Source organism: Myxocyprinus asiaticus, chromosome 48, assembly GCF_019703515.2.
Source record: "Myxocyprinus asiaticus isolate MX2 ecotype Aquarium Trade chromosome 48, UBuf_Myxa_2, whole genome shotgun sequence".
NCBI classification, from domain to species: Eukaryota; Metazoa; Chordata; class Actinopteri; order Cypriniformes; family Catostomidae; genus Myxocyprinus; species Myxocyprinus asiaticus.
Window position 1 is genome coordinate 26,358,710 of NC_059391.1, and position 17,365 is coordinate 26,376,074.

Sequence of the window (17,365 nt, forward strand, 5' to 3'; positions counted from 1 at the left end):
TGAAATTTGAAATGTTTTGACCCAATTTTGTTGCTTTAAGCTCTCTCCTCACCTTTTTAACTTGGTTTCCGCCAGAGCTGGTCACCAAAGTGGTGGCAACGGGAGCAGCATTGTTGCGTTTGTTGTTCAAGTTGTTGATCATTTCCCGAGTTTTTGCTTTCTCTGAAAAAAATGATATGTGCACATTAACAGTCAGCTAATATCTTTTTGACTTCCAAAACACAAATGGCAGTGACTTCTTAACTTTGGTCACCTGACTCAGCGTCACTCTCAGATTCACTCTCTTCCTCTGAACTGGAGCTGCTGGAGGCTTTTGGAGGGACTATTGCACGTGACTCCTCCTCTTCCTCTTCGGTGGGTGGAGTCTGGAGTGTGGGTGGAGCATGTTTCTCTCTCTCATGCAGGGTGATCTTCTCTTTGCTACTCATACGAGAGATGGATCTCCTGTAGGGGGCGGGGCCAGCCGAAAAACACAAGTGACAAATGCAAATCAACCAATTAGAGAGAGCAAAACAGCAAAGACGAGCTAATCAGTGAGCAGGCAAAATTGGCAGCCTTATGGGCTGTTCAGACCAAACACTTTCTAAATGAACTTGCCTTGATTTTGTGAAAAGTGAAACACAATTTTCAGTAAAATACTTAAACATCCTGAAGCGTCACACAAATATTAAATTTACACTATGACCCTGAATCTCTTTGTTTTTTAGTTAAGGTGAAGTGTGCAATTTCTTTGCATCTAGTGCCACCAAATGCAAAAAAAAAAAAAAGTGTTTCCAAACAGGTCCCGCCCCAAAATCACGGCATTGGCTGAGCCAGATCAGAGTAGTTTAACTTTGAAAAAAATGATACATTTTACCTTTCATATTCAACTATTTGTCCACTATTAACTCATTTATGCTATGATGTTAGTGTTTGTGAAAATCCTTTTGCAATTCATCCCACAGGACGTGCTCACATGCATACAGCTGATTGGACATTATATGTGATATTACCTGCGAGGGCGAGCTGGTGCCATGGAAACAGGTGGGCTGGTCTCAATGACAGGGGTCTGGATCTTCTGTTTCTCTGAACGCATCTAAACAACACAAACAGCTCTTACTAATTCAATCATCACTAATACAGCTATAGCTCTGTACAACACATACAGTGCTGTCTTCTGGTTATTCTTGCAGCAAGTACATATAAACACAAACTTACAACGTTCTGCTTCTTCTGCAGTTCCTCCAAGTTATCAACAATGCTCTCATCAGCAACATCAAGTGGAGTTTGGCCCTGAGACCCAAACATACAGTGCTTTAAAATACTAATTATAAAGCTACGGGAATACTTGATCCTGATTGGTCAATTTGGGCTAATTGGTGTAATGACCGCTAAACTGCACATTATAAAACTAATAGTTGCGACTCTAAATTCTGATTGGATGAGCCATATTTGAAGCGGTTGTAAAATGTCAAATGCATAAACGTACAAATGCTAAAACCGCAAGCAGCCTACAGTTAGGATAATTAACAATATTGCTAATTATTAAAACTGTTCATTTAAATTTGGTGTCTTTAATAATTTTTGTGTCACCATTTTGTAAAGGCAAGGTTATTTTACACTATATTATTTTATTGGCTGTCGATTTTACGTTAAAAAAAGTAATGCAATTAATGTGATTCTAGACCCGTGATAACCATGCCTGGGTTTATTTAGCAATAATGACCGGCTGATCGTAAATTATCACTTAACCACTTCAATAAGTAAAAAAAGAAAATTGTTTAAGACATGTATGTGTGTGTGTGTGTGTGTGTGTGTGTGTGTGTGTGTGTGTGTGTGTGTGTCTCCGCTCCTTTACCACATTATTGACAGCGCTCATGTCACACATGTGTTCAGCGAGCAGACCGCAGGCCTCTTCCTGACCCCAGTGAGCCGCCGCGTGGAGAGCTGTCCAGCCATCGCTGTCCCGACTGTCCACGTCTATCTGACACTTTAACAGTACCCTAAAACACAGACACATTTAAAATATCACACGCTTTGTAGATAGACCAAGGAAATTTTTTTTATTAGATTTGTTGAAAAACTGAGCTGTATTGATGCATTGAGAATCGTTGTGTAATTGTTTTGTGACCCCCTGAATCAAATCATTTGGTGGACTTTTCATTACAGGGTACAAGTAAGTAGAGGTAGAACGATATATTGGTTTTACCGATTAATCGGTGCCGATAGTTGCCGATCTGTTATCGGTAAAGATCTATGCCGATAGTATTTTGGTTTTTTATTCATCCGTGTTTTTCTGTGTCTGGTGCTGGAGGATTCTACAGTTAGAAGAGTTTGGTTGTACAGTATAAAAGCGGCCTCTAGTGGGTAAATAAAAACAACCACTGATGCATTGTGGGGATTTGCAGTATCTAAATCTTTCATCATTGACAATATTCAGCCACATTTTTATCCTCACTTCAATGCATATTATGATTAGATGATTAAGTCTTCTAAATTGAAGGGCATGCAAAGAAAAATGTGACTATATCGAAACGTCTCCCATCAGCACATTCGTCGTGTCTCCAACTATATATATATATACACACACACACATGCATATACAAAACTCTTCATCTGGGGAATATATAAGCTATAAAAAGCATAATTTGGTTAATACTTAATATAAAGCATTTTAAAAGAGCCAAGACACCGTCATTTCAAAATAAGAGTCGTCAGTGTGTTTCGGGGTTGTTTATAGATGAAAGTCCCACGTTATGCACCACATCTTAATTATTGGGATTTTGGTTGATCAATAAACTATATCTGGGATTTTATTTATTTGGGACTTTTGTAGCCTCTGTGTCTGTGCTCGTCATTGCAAAGAAAGACATTTTTTAACATTCAGTTAATCGATTTTAAAAACTATCGGCTGATTAATTTGGTTATCTGCATTTTCCAACACCTTAGTTATCTGTATGGGCAAAATACTATTGGTCAACCTCTACTAATAAGGCCCTGAAACTCTTAAAATTATTAAATAATTATTTTTTTCACATTTTGGCACGTTTCAGCCTCTCATTCACACTGGAACGTCATTTTCCTCCTCAATAAATGGAGACTTTCGAAATCACTGCCTACTACCTCATACTTTGGAAAACGATAACATTACGAAACTGAAAACTGAGTTTTCAAATTGAAACAGGGTCATTAGCCTAAATTAAGCCACCACTCAGTTGAGGTTCCCATAGTTACTTTGGTTGAAATGTTAGGTTTGTAGTTATTCATAAACTAATATTTCACATACATTAAATGTTATATATAAAAAAAACTTATTATTATTATTTTATTGCAATAACTTTGGTAAAAGGAATAAATGGTTGAGTGTGATGAATGCAGCCAACATACAACCCTAGCTTCATAATGCACCACACATTCTCAATTGGAGGTGGTCAGGACTGCAGGCAGGCCAATCTAGCACCCGCACTCTCTGCTTACACAGCCATGCACTTGAAATCCGAGCAGTATGTGGTTTGAAGTTGTCCTGCTGGAAAATGCAGGGACGTCCCTGGAAATGACAGTGCTAGATGGCAGTATATGCTGCTCCAAAATTTGTGCATATCTGTCTGCATTCATGTGTTCTCACAGATGTGCGAGTTACCCATGCCATGGGTACTGACACACCCCTGGCCCATACAGACACTGGCTACTGGACCTGACGTTGATAACATCTTGGATGGCCCTTTTCCTCTTTGGCCCAGATAACACGACAGCTTTGACTTTTTCAAAACCTTTTTGCAATGTGGACTCTTCAGACCAAAAAAACACAGTTCCACTGTTATACTCTCCATCTAAGATGAGGCCAAGCCCAGAGAATTCAGCAGCACTTCTGGACAGTGTTGATGTATGGCTTCTGCTTTGCATAGTAAAGTCTTAACTTGCATCTGTGGATGCAGCGGCGAGTGGTGTAAACAAAGGTTTACTAACGTTAACCCAAGCCCATGTTCATGATATCCATTACAGATGAATGCCGTTTTTTAAGACAGTGACGTCCGTCTTGCCCTTTACGCACCGAGATTTGACCAGATTCCTTGAATCGTTTAACTATATTGTGCACTGTAGATGGTGAAATGCCCAAAATCCTTCCAATTTGTTTTTTGGGGAACACTGTTCTCAAAGTGCTGGATTATTTATTGAAACATCTGTTGGCAAATTGACAAATCTCGAATGATCCTTGCTTTTAAAGGACAAGGCTGTTTTTGGAGGCTCCTTATATACTATGACATGATTGCCTCACCTGTTTAACATCTCCTGTTTCACATCGCCATGTTATTTTAACTCGTCAAATTGTTATTAGTCTTAAACTGCCCATCTCAACAATTTTTGGAGTGTGTTGCGATCATCTGATTTGAAATTACTGTACATTTTTAAAAAACAATGAAATTTACAAGGTAAAACATCACATAATGATTAGTTGTAGTGCTTTCAATATAGCAAAGGGTGAATATAATTTACAAATCACTCGTTTTTGTTTTTATTAGCATTTTTCATACTGTCCCAACTTTTTCGGAATTAGGGTTGTATTAAATAGTCAGTTTTCGGTTGCAGTACACTAATGCAGTGTACTATAAACTCACTTTAACACCTCGATGTATCCTTTAGCAGCGGCAACATGCAGCGCTGTGGCCTGTGTGTTTGGATGAGGGAGCAGAGAGCCTCCTCCTGCAAGCACGGCCATCGCGTCCTGTAACATCACTCTCTCCTCCTCTCTCCTCGCCAGCTCCACGTCGATACCTGAACATTCAGTGAAAAAAAAACTATTTAAACACTTTCTTAGCATCAGACAGCACACCCACAAGACATTCACAGACTGTCTGATGCATATTGTACACAAAAATGGATGTACTCTCAAAACGGAAAGCTGTAATCTGATTAGCTGACTCTATACCTTTTTTGTGGGAGTCAAGGTAAAAAGGTTTATATTAGTTTATCTAGAAACGAAGGTCCCAGGTTTCTACAATGAACAAGCAGAAAAAGTTGTCACTTGCTTTACCGAAGTTTGTGATTTTTTTAGCATCAAATCTTTAAAAAGATTTTCATGACTTTTTGAGACAGAGTAGTAGCAAGTAAACTCTGTATCAATGTGCATTCCTGTATTTTTCTGTATATAATGTGTTCATTTAGTGCAATTTATTATATAACAATTTAAACGTAAAAAAAGTTAACGAAATTAATCATGTCTCCGGACCATAATAAGGAATATTTCTAACATCGGAGCAATTGAAGTGCCACCTGTTTTCAGCAGGGGGCAGTAAGCTAAAATCCAGCTGTATAAGCAACGCACAGCTGTACAGACAACAAACCACACTAGCGACAGCACAAGATTAGAATGTGTTCTTGTGTTCAAACATTGAATGCAGGAATCTCGAAACATGTTTTTCTAAGTTTCAAACTACTTTTAACTTGACAGAGACCTAAAATGCGGTGTTTATAACACGATGCAACCAAAGTGAGATGCTCCAAAAGCGTACATTGACATATGAGTACATTATAATACATCCATCTCGGACAGATTTACGAATTCAATTGCAAAATGGATTACTGTGGACTGTAGGTCAATGATATACTTATGTACAATAATATAGAATTAAACAATATACTGACTTCTAAAGGCACTTTTTGTATTGTCTTATCAATGCTTTACTCGTCTGCCACAATAATGTAATGCATTTTAATTACCTGAATTATTATTTTTTAATATATATAATTATTTAAATACATCCATTTATCATTATTGTAACTTTATATTTTGAATTATTGTTATTTGAAGGGCTCTCTCAGCAAATATTTATATATACAATTAATTGCAATTAATTCGATTAATCATGTAATTAAAAATGATAAAAAAAAATTTTTTTACAGCCCTAACATTGCTTAATGTTTGCAAAAGTTATATTCGATATATAATTTATATCCGTTTTTCCTTACAAAGTGTACACTATGACTGCTTTGTGATACTCTTTAGTACAGTCAACGACAGACGCAAGTGCACAAACAAACTGGGCTGCATGCGGACAGTACAGGCGTACTGTGCTAATGACGAAATTTGCGTCACGTGGACTGTATGTGAGACTTAGCGGCACGCGGAAACCAAAGTATACTTTGGCCTTAACCAGGCACGATGTGAAAATTTTCCAATGACAAGCAATTTGTCTGTCCACAAAGAACACAAAACTGCTGCTCTGTTTATTATACAACTATGTGGAGCAGGGATTTGGACCAATGAGATTTCACAATGGGTGGGGCTACACAGTGCGACACTGCAGAAATAGAAAGCAAGCAACTGACAAAATGTCCGGTCTCTCTTCATGGCCGGTTAGGACAGAAACTTTTTAGCTTTTATCGCTTGGTGCTCTACTAAAAAAATTTAATATGGTTGGTCGCATTACATGTCAGTCAGGCCTCTTCCTGTCTAAGTGGGCGGTTCTTGGCTAGAAAAAGCTGAAATACAGTGGTGGCCAAAAATATTGGCAGCCTTGGTAAATATGAGCAAAGAAGGCTGTGAAAAAAAATCTGCATGGTTTATCCTTTTGATCTTTCTTTCAAAAAATTCACAAAAATCTAACCTAAAAATCTAATATAAAAAGTAAAACAATTGAAAGAGTGGAAATATCTCATTATTAATAAAAACTCTCTCCAAAACACGTTGGCCACAATTATTGGCACCCCTAGAAATTCTTATGAGTAAAATATATCTGAAGTATATATTCCCATTCATATTTTACATTTTTAGTGCACCTGGGTGACTAGGAACATGAAATTGTTCAGCCATAAATTCCTGTTTCACAGGGGTATAAATATGAGGTAACACACAGGCCAAATTCCCTTAATCATCAATCACAGTGGGTTAGACTAAAGAATATAGTTCTGATGTGCAGCAAAAGGTTGTCGAGCTTCACAAAATGGGAAGTGGCTATAAGAAAATAGCCATTTCCACCATCAGGGCAATAATTAATAAAGTTCCAATCAACTGGAGATCTTAAGAATCGGCCTGGAAAAGGACGTGTGTCTATATTGTCTCCACACACAGTGAGGAGGATGGTTCAAGTGGCCAAAGAATCTCCAAGGATCACAGCTGGAGAAGTGCAGAAATTAGTTGGGTGTTGAGGTCAGAAAGTCTAAAAAAAAATATATATATATATATATATATATTATATATCAGATATCACCTACATCACCACAAGTTGTTTGGGAGGGTTTCAAGAAAAAAGCCTCTGCTTTCATCCAACAACAAACTCAAGTGTCTTCAGTTTGCCAGACACTACTGGAGCTTCAAATGGGACCGGGTTCTATGGTCAGATTAAACAAAAAATTAAAAAAAAGAGAGAGCTTTTTGGCAGCAAATGCCAGAGATGGGTTTGGCGCACACAGAGATGAAGAAGTACCCAATGCCCATGGTTAAATGTGGTGCTGGATCTTTAATGTTGTGGGCTGTTTTTCTGCCAGAGGTCCTGGACATCTTGTTCAGATACATGGCATCACAGACTCTATCAAATACCAACAAATAAAAAATCTAAACCTGACTGCCTCTGCCAGAAAGCTTACAATGGGCCCAGGTTGGATCTTCCAGCAGGACAATGATCCAAAACAAACATCAAAATCAACACAAAAATGGTTCAGTGACCACAAGGTTCAGCCATGGCCATCCCAGTCTCCTGACCTGAACCCCATAGAAAACCTGTGGGGTGATCTGAAGAGGAGAGTCCACCATGTGGACCTCTGAATTTGAAAGATCTTGAGAGATTCTGTATGGAGGAATGGTCTCAGATCCCTTGCTAGGTGTTCTCCAACCTCATTAGGCATTATAAGAGAAGACTCAGAGCTGTTATCTTGGCAAAGGGAGGTTGCACAATGTATTGAATACAAGGGTGCCAATAATTATGGCCAATGCGTTTGGAGAAAAATATTTATTTAATGAGATATTTCCCTTGTTTCAGTTGTTTTACTTCAATTAAAGGTTAGATTTTTGTGATTTTTGAAATTTTTTAATGAAAGATCAAAAAGATAAACAATGCAGATTTTTTTTTCACAGCCTTCTTTGCTCATTTTTACCAAGGGTGCCAATATTTTTGGCCACAACTGTATGAACCAGACTTTATGCTGATTGTCTAAAGTCTGGTAGTGTGTGATTACATGTAGGTTAATCTACCTTAGATAGAGGTATTCTTCCTAAAGTAACACTGAGAAACAGATGAAAGCAATCTCAAAAACTTCCAGACTTTCAAAGGCTTCTTTAAATCACACCCAACACATCTAGCCAGCTACAGGAGGAAGTTTATAAAATCCATGGGAAGCTTGATTGTTTTTATGAAGTCTTTGATGTGGGAAGTTTATGTGTTGTTGCTCTGCATGTGTTGTTAAACCAAACACACTCTTTAAACAAACACACATGCATATATGCGACAAGCTTTTATGTGTTTAGTTTCTCTACACCCTTGACTATATAGTTGTAGTGAGATCAGACAGGAGTGCTCAAGACGGATAATAGGACTATTGGGGAATCTTTATGTGTAAATAATGTCTGCGTGAATTAAAAAAAAAAAAAATCCAGGTCATATTTTGAAACTCAAAATGAAAAGAATTATGTTTTGCACAACAAAAAAAAACATTTTTAAATCTCTCTTTTCTACTCTAAGGTTTTTATTCCATCTCTCACCCTGTTTTTTAATCTCGGCTTTCAGCAGTCTCTCCATGGCATCCTCCGTGGCGACGTCTAGAGGAAGTTCACCCTCGCTGTTCACCGCTCCAACATGTGCGCCATGCTCGATCAAGTACCTGCAATAGGGATGCAACTTGAAAGTGAATGTTCACCCCAAAAATGCTAAATCTGTCATCATTTACTCACCCTCATGTCGTTCCAAACCTGTATGACTTTCTTTCTTCAGTGGAACACAAAAGGCAATATTAAGCAGAATGTCCAAACTGCTTTTTTTCCCCCAAGCATGCAGTGTTCAGGACTAACAAGGACCATAAATGTAGTCGAAACAACTCACTTTTGAATATGCGCAAACACAAATGAGATTCAAGAGTTATGGTAGAGGCGAATATTTTCAGAGTAGCGATTTAAATTTGGGTCTCTTACTCAAACAAAGCTAGTGTTGTCAAAAGTACTGGTACTTCGGTCCCAAGTCGGTACTAAAATAAAAAAGATGTAACGATACCAGTGTTTCTGCAGTACCGGTAGTACCGAACACCGACTCAACTCGATAACCGCATGTTGTCTGACTGACACACGACTGCTTTTAAATTCTCACACGCTTATATGAGCAGGTGCTCTTAGCATGCTAACTAATTAGCATGCTAAGCTAATATTGCCTACAGATATCAATGTGATCAAAAAGTCTTACAAATGTGTTGTTAGCATACTAAATGATTAGCATGCTAAGATAATGTTGCCCTACGTATAGTAATGTGATCAAATAACCTAATAAGTAGTGGGCGACCGATACGGGTTTTTTAATGGCTGATGTCGATATCCAGAGAGCAGGGCGGCCAATAGGCCGATACAATGATGATATATCACACAATATAATATAGTAAATAACATAAACATAAAGTTGCTAAAAAATGTATAAACTCTTATTTAGCACAATATTTATTCAATTTCATACAAAACTTTAACTTTGTAAAAAAATATTGTATTTTAAATGGTAGACAGCAGTATCGTCTTTTCTGTTTAGTCAAATTTTTGTAATTTATTTCAGTAGGGTCCTGCTTATATATATATATATATATATATATATATAAATACTTAAGCAATGCATATAGTACTTGATTGAGAAACACTTGAAGGAAACATGCATTTCTTTTGATTATTTACATTGAAATGTAACTTTAAATAGGCTAAAGGAGTGCTAAATATCACATTACCATTGAAATTGGTATCAAGAACCGTGAAATTTCACTCGTATCGGTGCCGACTACTGAAATTTTGGTATCGTGACATCACTAAACAAAGCTATCATACGGCTTCAGAAGACTTGGAATATCACGGACACGTCAAATGGACTACTTTTATGGTGCTTTTTTGGAGCTTGACAGTCCCTGGTTACTATTTGCTGTCTTTGTAAGGAAAAGAGCAGCATCACCATCCTGCAAAACATCTGATTTTATGTTACATAGAAGACAAAAACTCATGAGGGTGTGTAAATAATAACGGAAATCTCATTTTTGGGATAACTATTTCTTGAAGTCCAGACAATAATATTCTTCTCTCTCACAAACAAACACACAAAAACACTGACTTTGCGATCTGGATGAAACCGCAGGATGCAGCCGCATGAAGGGGCGTCCAGCCTTCATTGTCTCCTCTGTTTACGTCACTGCCGCTCTCCACCAGAAACTGAACCATTTCAGCATTTTCATCAATACACGCCTATGGAGAGAAAAAGACATGAGCAAACAAACTAAACGAGGACAATACTGATTGCCAATAAATATTTACTCTGGCACATGAATATGGTGGCAAATGTATTATTATAAGTTTATACTGTTTTGACTATTGTTTACACTAAAGCTCCAACGTAATCTAAAGTTGGTTCAAGTAAACTCACACATCAAAACATTATAATGTACAGCAGAAAAGATTCAAAATACATTTTTTAAATCCAGCATAGAACAAGAATGTACAGTTTAAACAGGAAAAAAAATAAGCTCTGATGTTAATGGCGGATTACGTTTCTATAAATAACTCAAAATTAAGTCTCTGACCTCTCAAACACAGAGTACTGTCTTTCACCTTTGACCTTTTTGAGATTTACAAACACGCGCTAACACAATATGATGACATCACCTTTACCAGCTAAGCATACATTGCGAATAACTCAACTGACACTAATCATGGTTTCCCTGGTGACATCATTTTGACAACATAACACATTACGTCATAAGAAATCCATGTTTCTATGTCCCCAGAGTTTCAGTGAGAAAATACTGCCGTTAACCCAAAGCAAAACAATCATTACTCAGCAAACTGTTTACATGACGGAAATGTTACTACACAGATGTGTGTGTAGAGTAACTTGTGTTGAGGAGTAACTTCAACTAGAAACTAAAAGTAAATTTTTCAGTAGCGTTATACAGAAGCTCAGCTATTTTTGTAATAGCGTAGCTTTTCCAATAACAAGCTATTTTTATTAATAAATAGCGGTGTAACTTGACAAAATGTTAAATTATTGTTATTTTCACTTCATATTGGATTGCGCAAACTGGGTCAATATTCAAATACACTCATGCGGTGTCTCGTTTTGAAGGCTGGTGATAGGACCTGTCCTATGTTGGCAACGGTATACCGAGCGTCCTCAACTAGACTCAGCTTTGTTTAAACAAAACGGCCTTCATAGGAAAGTCGGAAACAGAATGTATCATGGGTGCTATGACAACATGCAACAACATGCAAGTATCTGAGGTAAACTTTAAGAGAGTTACAACAGCGGGCCCGGGTAGCTCAGTGGTAAAAGACGCTAGCTACCACCCCTGGAGTTCGCTAGTTCGAATCCCAGGGTGTGCCGAGTGACTCCAGCCAGGCCTCCAAAGCAACCAAATTGGCCCGGGTAACCATGGGGTAACCTCCTCGTGGTCCCTATAATGTGGTTCGTTCTCAGTGGGGCACATGGCGAGTTGTGCGTGGATGCCACGGTGGATGGCGTGAAGCCTCCACACGCGCTATGTCTCCGTGGCAACGCGCTCAACAAGCCACATGATAAGATGCGTGGGTTGGCAGTCGCAGACGTGGAGGCAACTGGGATTCATCCTCCGCCATCCGGATTGAGGCGAATCACTACGCGACCACGAGGACTTAAAAGCACACTGGGAATTGGGCATTCCAAATTGGGTAAAAAAATTAAGAAGTTACAACGATCTTGAGAGAAAATAAAATTGATTTTGTGGCTGTACTTTTATATGTACTTCATAACACTTTATTCTACATTATACATTACTAAAACTTTGCATGTTATATAATTCACTCCCGTATACTGAGGTTCTTAAAGTTGGGAATTAACATTACTTGAATTTGAACATAATATTTTTGGGTAAATCGACATAATTTTTTCTAATAAATTAGGTATGTTTCCGTTGAAGCAAAGAATTGTGGGTTGCGAGTGCCAACGAAGGATACACCTCTTGCATCTTCCGAATTCTTGTGAAAGAAGGTCGCATTCGAAGGATGCATTAAGAGTTTCCTACTCGCTCTTCTGAAACGAGACAGCCTCTGTGTTGTATGTGGCTGATAAATGCGACCTTAGAAGCACGCAGCCTTCGAAATGAGACACAGCCTCAGTTTTGATTAATTTAAGCAAATGAGTTCTTTATGATGGTTTATTTCAACAAAACGATTCAAAGTAATCATTCACTGATTAATTTGAGTCATTAAGTTCCTGAGTATTATTTTACTTGTCATTTTGTGGCAAAATAACTGTTTTGCTGTGAAACTTTCTGATTTGGCTATTGACATTAGTTTTTTGGGGGGGTTTTGGAGCGAGATTTTTGTTGGTGTTGTTGTTGTCTTTAGTGTCGTGAGTTCGAATCCCAGGGCGTGCTGAGTGACTCCAGCCAGGTCTCCTAAGCAACCAAATTGGCCCGGTTGCTAGGGAGGGTAGAGTCACATGGGGTAACCTCCTCGTGGTCCCTATAATGTGGTTCGTTCTCAGTGGGGCGCATGGCGAGTTGTGCGTGGATGCCGCGGTGGATGGCGTGAAGCCTCCACATGCGCTATGTCTCCGCAGTAACGCGCTCAACAAGCCACGTGATAAGATGTGTGGATTGACAGTCTCAGACGCGGAGGCAACTGAGATTCGTCATCCACCTCCCGGATCGAGGCGAGTCACTACGCCACCACGAGGACTTAGAGCGCATTGGGAATTGGGCATACCAAATTGGGGAGAAAATCAAAAAAAAAAAAAAAAAATAATAAAAAAAAAAAAAAAACACACTTGTCCACTTAAAAAGCTTCAATGTAAATTACTTTCTTTAACCACAGGCCATGTGTTACAGTGAATTTACCTCAGTTAAGCACAGTTTTTAGCCACAACACGAAGCAGAGTTGGAAAAAACAACAACCCAAGCAGATCCCAGAGGACCCGCACAGCCTATAGAAAACTACACGTACACAGCACTCGCTCTTGGCTCTCTATGTGTGTTTAGGAAGAACAGAAGCCCACTCTATTTATGACCCACTTTCTTGTGTGTATGAGTGTGTGTTCTGAAGAACAGTGGGAACCTTCTTTATGGAGAAGATGTGAAGTTCTTGACTGGGTCGCTGTGTGTGTGTGTGTGTGTGTGTGTGTGTGTGTGTGTGTGTGGGCAGGTTTAAGTGGTTTACGAGGACTTTTTTTTAGGATACAAACTGGTAATTACAAGGGTATTATGCTATAAATGTGGTTTATGAGGACATTTCTAGTGTCCCCATAATTCAAATCGCTTAAACATTCTAAACAATGTTTTATTGAAAATGGAAAAATGCAGAACGTTTTTTGTGAGGGTTAGGTTTAGGGGTAGGGTTAGGGGATAGAATCTATAGTTCATACAGTATAAAATCATCATGTCTATGGAGAGTCCTCATAATGATAGCTGCACCAACATGTGTGTGTGTGTGTGTGTGACTCAAGTGTGACTGGCCTTTGCATCGGACAACAGTCGCTTGTACTGCATGAAGAATGTTTTCCATGCTCTCACTAAAGAGAGAGAGACTTTGGATGGAAGGGACGGAAAAATGTAAAGAGCACCAACTATATTTAATTCCCATTACCGAGCAACAAGAGAACAACAGGACCAAGACTGGGATGAGCAATGACATCATCATGCACACTCAAACACACCTCTTCAATTATAAACAACTTAAAACACACACTCTAATAAACTTTGCGCAAACAAACAAGAACACATAAATACGAATGAACACGTATTTGAATACAAACAAAAACAAATAAAATTTGAATATGAACAAGCACTAATATTAATACGAACATACACAAACTTAAATATAAATAAGAACAAACACTAATATGAATACAAACAAATACGACAAACACAAATAAGTAAATAATAGGCTAAATAAGGTGAGATTTGCCAGGGGGGGAATCGGGGGGATTTCCCTGCCTCTGCTTTTGATATGCCCCCTTATGGTTGTTCATTCACGTACTGTATATGTAAATGAACAAATATGAACGTGCACATATATGATTACGAACAAACATGAGCAAGAATATAAATATGAATACGAACACAACAACCCTCTACATTGCGAGTGAATCACTCGCATATGCGATTAAATTTCACGCTATGCGACTAAAATATCTCTCTTATTAGCCACTGGCTAGTAAATATTCAGATTTTACTTGCCAGAGATTGAGTTGTGTAGTGGCAAAGAAGAACTTGAGCACCACGATCCTTTTACTGGATAAGCAGGCGATTAAGACGCTGGATTCAGTTTCATCTTTTACACTGTGTTGAGTCTCATGAGTGAGCGCCCTGAAGGAAACTGACATTATTTGGCTTTAGTGGATCCGGATATGTCGTGATCGCGCGGTCACCACTTCTTTAGTTCAATGAAATGGCACTGACATTGCATTTAATGACATCAACTCTGACTTGTTCAACTTTTCCCCGGACTGTTTTCACAACATTCTCAGTTTTAAAACATGGCTACAGACCAATAAAGCGCCTGTTGGATGTCTGTTAGAAGGTAAAAGTGTTGCAAAACTCAAGAGCTTGTAGATTTGAATTCGAGAACGTGTAAATAAATATTTGAACAAGCAAGTTATACACATATGCCAGTAAGTTTCCATTTCGTTCCATGCACTATGTGTCCAAAGACGAGACCCAGGCACCCCATTTTAATTTCATGTCTCTTTTAAAATCCTTTCTATTCTTTACAATCAGTTGGTGTTGGTAATCAAAAAGATAAAAAGGCACATTTATTCTAATCATGCATTCAACGAATGAAGGAAAAAAACACTGTGCAACTTCTCTCACTGCGCTCATTCAACCGTAAACACTGGCTGCAATTCTCTTAATTTTTTTTGTTTTTTTTTTATATAGTAGCAATTAAATTATTATTTTATAATATAATTATAAAATTATTGTTATATGTGTAATTTTATATTTATTATAAGGTTCCAATCTAGTAAATAATGTGTTAAGTGTGTTTCAAACAGTGACAACAACTATCATTATTAAAAATGCTATTTCATGACATCATATAAATTGATAGAATGTGAAATACACAAGCTGAAATGTGATTAAAATCAACAAAAGCTAAATATGAAAAGAAAAATATTGTGTGATGTCATACAGTATATATGACTACTATAAACTCAGCAAAAAAAGAAACGTCCTCTCACTTTCAACTGCTTTTATTTTCAGCAAACTTAACATGTGTAAATATTTGTATGAACAAAAAAAGATTCAACAACTAAGACATAAACTGAACAAGTTTCACAGACATGTGACTAACAGAAATGGAATAATGTGTCTCTGAACAAAGGGGGGTCAAAATCAAAAGTAACAGTCAGTATCTGGTGTGGCCACCAGCTGCGTTAAGTACTGCAGTGCACCTCCTCCTCATGGACTGCACCAGATTTGCCAGTTCTTGCTGTGAGATGTTACCCTACTCTTCCACCAAGGCACTTGCAAGTTCCCGGACATTTCTGGGGGGGGATGGCCCTAGCCCTCACCCTCCGATGCAACAGGTCCCAGATGTGCTCAATGGGATTGAGATCTGGGCTCTTCACTGGCCATGGCAGAACACTGACATTCCTATGTTGCAGGAAATCATGCACAGAACGAGCAGTATGGCTGGTGGCATTGTCATGCTGGAGGGTCATGTCAGGATGAGCCTGCAGGAAGGGTACCACATGAGGGAGGAGGATGTCTTCCCAGTAACGCACAGCGTTGAGATTGCCTGCAATGACAACAAGCTCAGTCCGATGATGCTGTGACACACCGCCCTAGACCATGACGGACCCTCCACCTCCAAATCGATCCCGCTCCAGAGTACAGACCTCGGTGTAACGCTCATTCCTTCGATGATAAACGTGAGGCCGACCATCACCCCTGCTGAGACAAAACCACGACTCATCAGTGAAAAGCACTTTTTGCCAGTCCTGTCTAGTCCAGCAAAGGTGGGTTTGTGGGTCCAGCCTCTCTCAGCCTACTGTGGACAGGCTGAGCACTGATGGTGGGATTGTGCATTCCTGGTGTAACTCGGGCAGTTGTTGCTGCCATCCTGTACCTGTCCCGCAAGTGTGATATTCGGATGTACCGATCCTGTGCAGGTGTTGTTACATGTGGTCTGCCACTGCGAGGATGATCAGCTGTCCTTCCTGTCTCCCTGTAGCGCTGTCTTAGGCGTCTCACAGTGCAGACATTGCAATTTATTGCCCTGGCCAGATCTGCAGTCCTCATGCCTCCATGCAGCATGCCTAAGGCATGTTCACGCAGATGAGCAGGGACCCTGGGCATCTTTCTTCTGGTGTTTTTCAGAGTCAGTAGAAAGGTCTCTTTAGTGTCCTAAATTTTTATAACTGTGACCTTAATTGCCTACCATCTATAAAGCTGTTAGTGTCTTAACGACCATTCCACAGGTGCACAGGATGTTTCTTTTTTTGCTGAGTTTATATATGTGAAGATGCTCCCTTCTCGATTTGCTTAATATATTTTTCAGTGTTCAGTTGTATTACGTTTACATGTTGTCAAAAGTTTGGCAAGTAAAATTAAAAATGTACTAGCCAATGGCGATTCCTTCTCCGACATGTCTGTAGAGCAGGGCTAGTCAACTGGTGGCCCGCGGGCCAAATGCGGCCCACCAATCTTCTTTGTCTGGCCCTCCAACTGGTCAGTTGATCAACTTTTTGATCAACTTTGCCTCGCTATCTGAAATACCAGAGTGCTCTCTGTGTACAACTCAGCCTTTATACGTGCGAGCCTCAGCAATCAGTGGTGAGTTTAACCAGAGTTTCTTTTATTTTTTTTCTCCCCTTTTCTCCCCAATTTGGAATGCCCAATTCCCAGTGCACTCTAGGTCCTCGTGGTGGTGTAGTAACTCGACTCAATCCAGGTGTTGGAGGACAAATCTCAGATGCCTCCACGTATGTGATCGTCAATCCATACATCTTATCACGTGGCTTGCTGAGCGCGTTACCGCAGAAACGTAGCACGTGTGGAGGCTTCACGCTATACTCACCACATGCCCCACCGAGAGCGAGAACCACACATTATAGCCACCACGATGAGGTTACCCCATGTGACCCTCCCTAGCAACCAGGCCAATTTGGCTGCTTAGGAGACCTGGCTGGAGTCACTCAGCATACCCTGGATTCAAACTTGCAACTCCAGGGGTGGTAGTCAG

The 17,365-nt window shown here is 39.2% G+C and overlaps 1 protein-coding gene across 1 annotated transcript in view; it reads right to left on the reverse strand.

Moving 5' to 3' along the window:
• Positions 1–17,365, reverse strand: part of LOC127437189 (protein phosphatase 1 regulatory subunit 12A-like) — a 43,657-nt gene that overhangs the window by 19,191 nt on the left and 7,101 nt on the right. Inside the window, exons 2-9 of the mRNA XM_051691954.1 lie at positions 10,263–10,393; positions 8,675–8,793; positions 4,596–4,752; positions 1,838–1,982; positions 1,198–1,272; positions 993–1,075; positions 254–444; positions 53–162 (exon numbers count right to left, since the gene is read on the reverse strand). Coding sequence (XP_051547914.1) covers positions 53–162; positions 254–444; positions 993–1,075; positions 1,198–1,272; positions 1,838–1,982; positions 4,596–4,752; positions 8,675–8,793; positions 10,263–10,393 — 1,011 coding nt within the window. The remainder of the gene's footprint in view (positions 1–52; positions 163–253; positions 445–992; positions 1,076–1,197; positions 1,273–1,837; positions 1,983–4,595; positions 4,753–8,674; positions 8,794–10,262; positions 10,394–17,365) is intronic.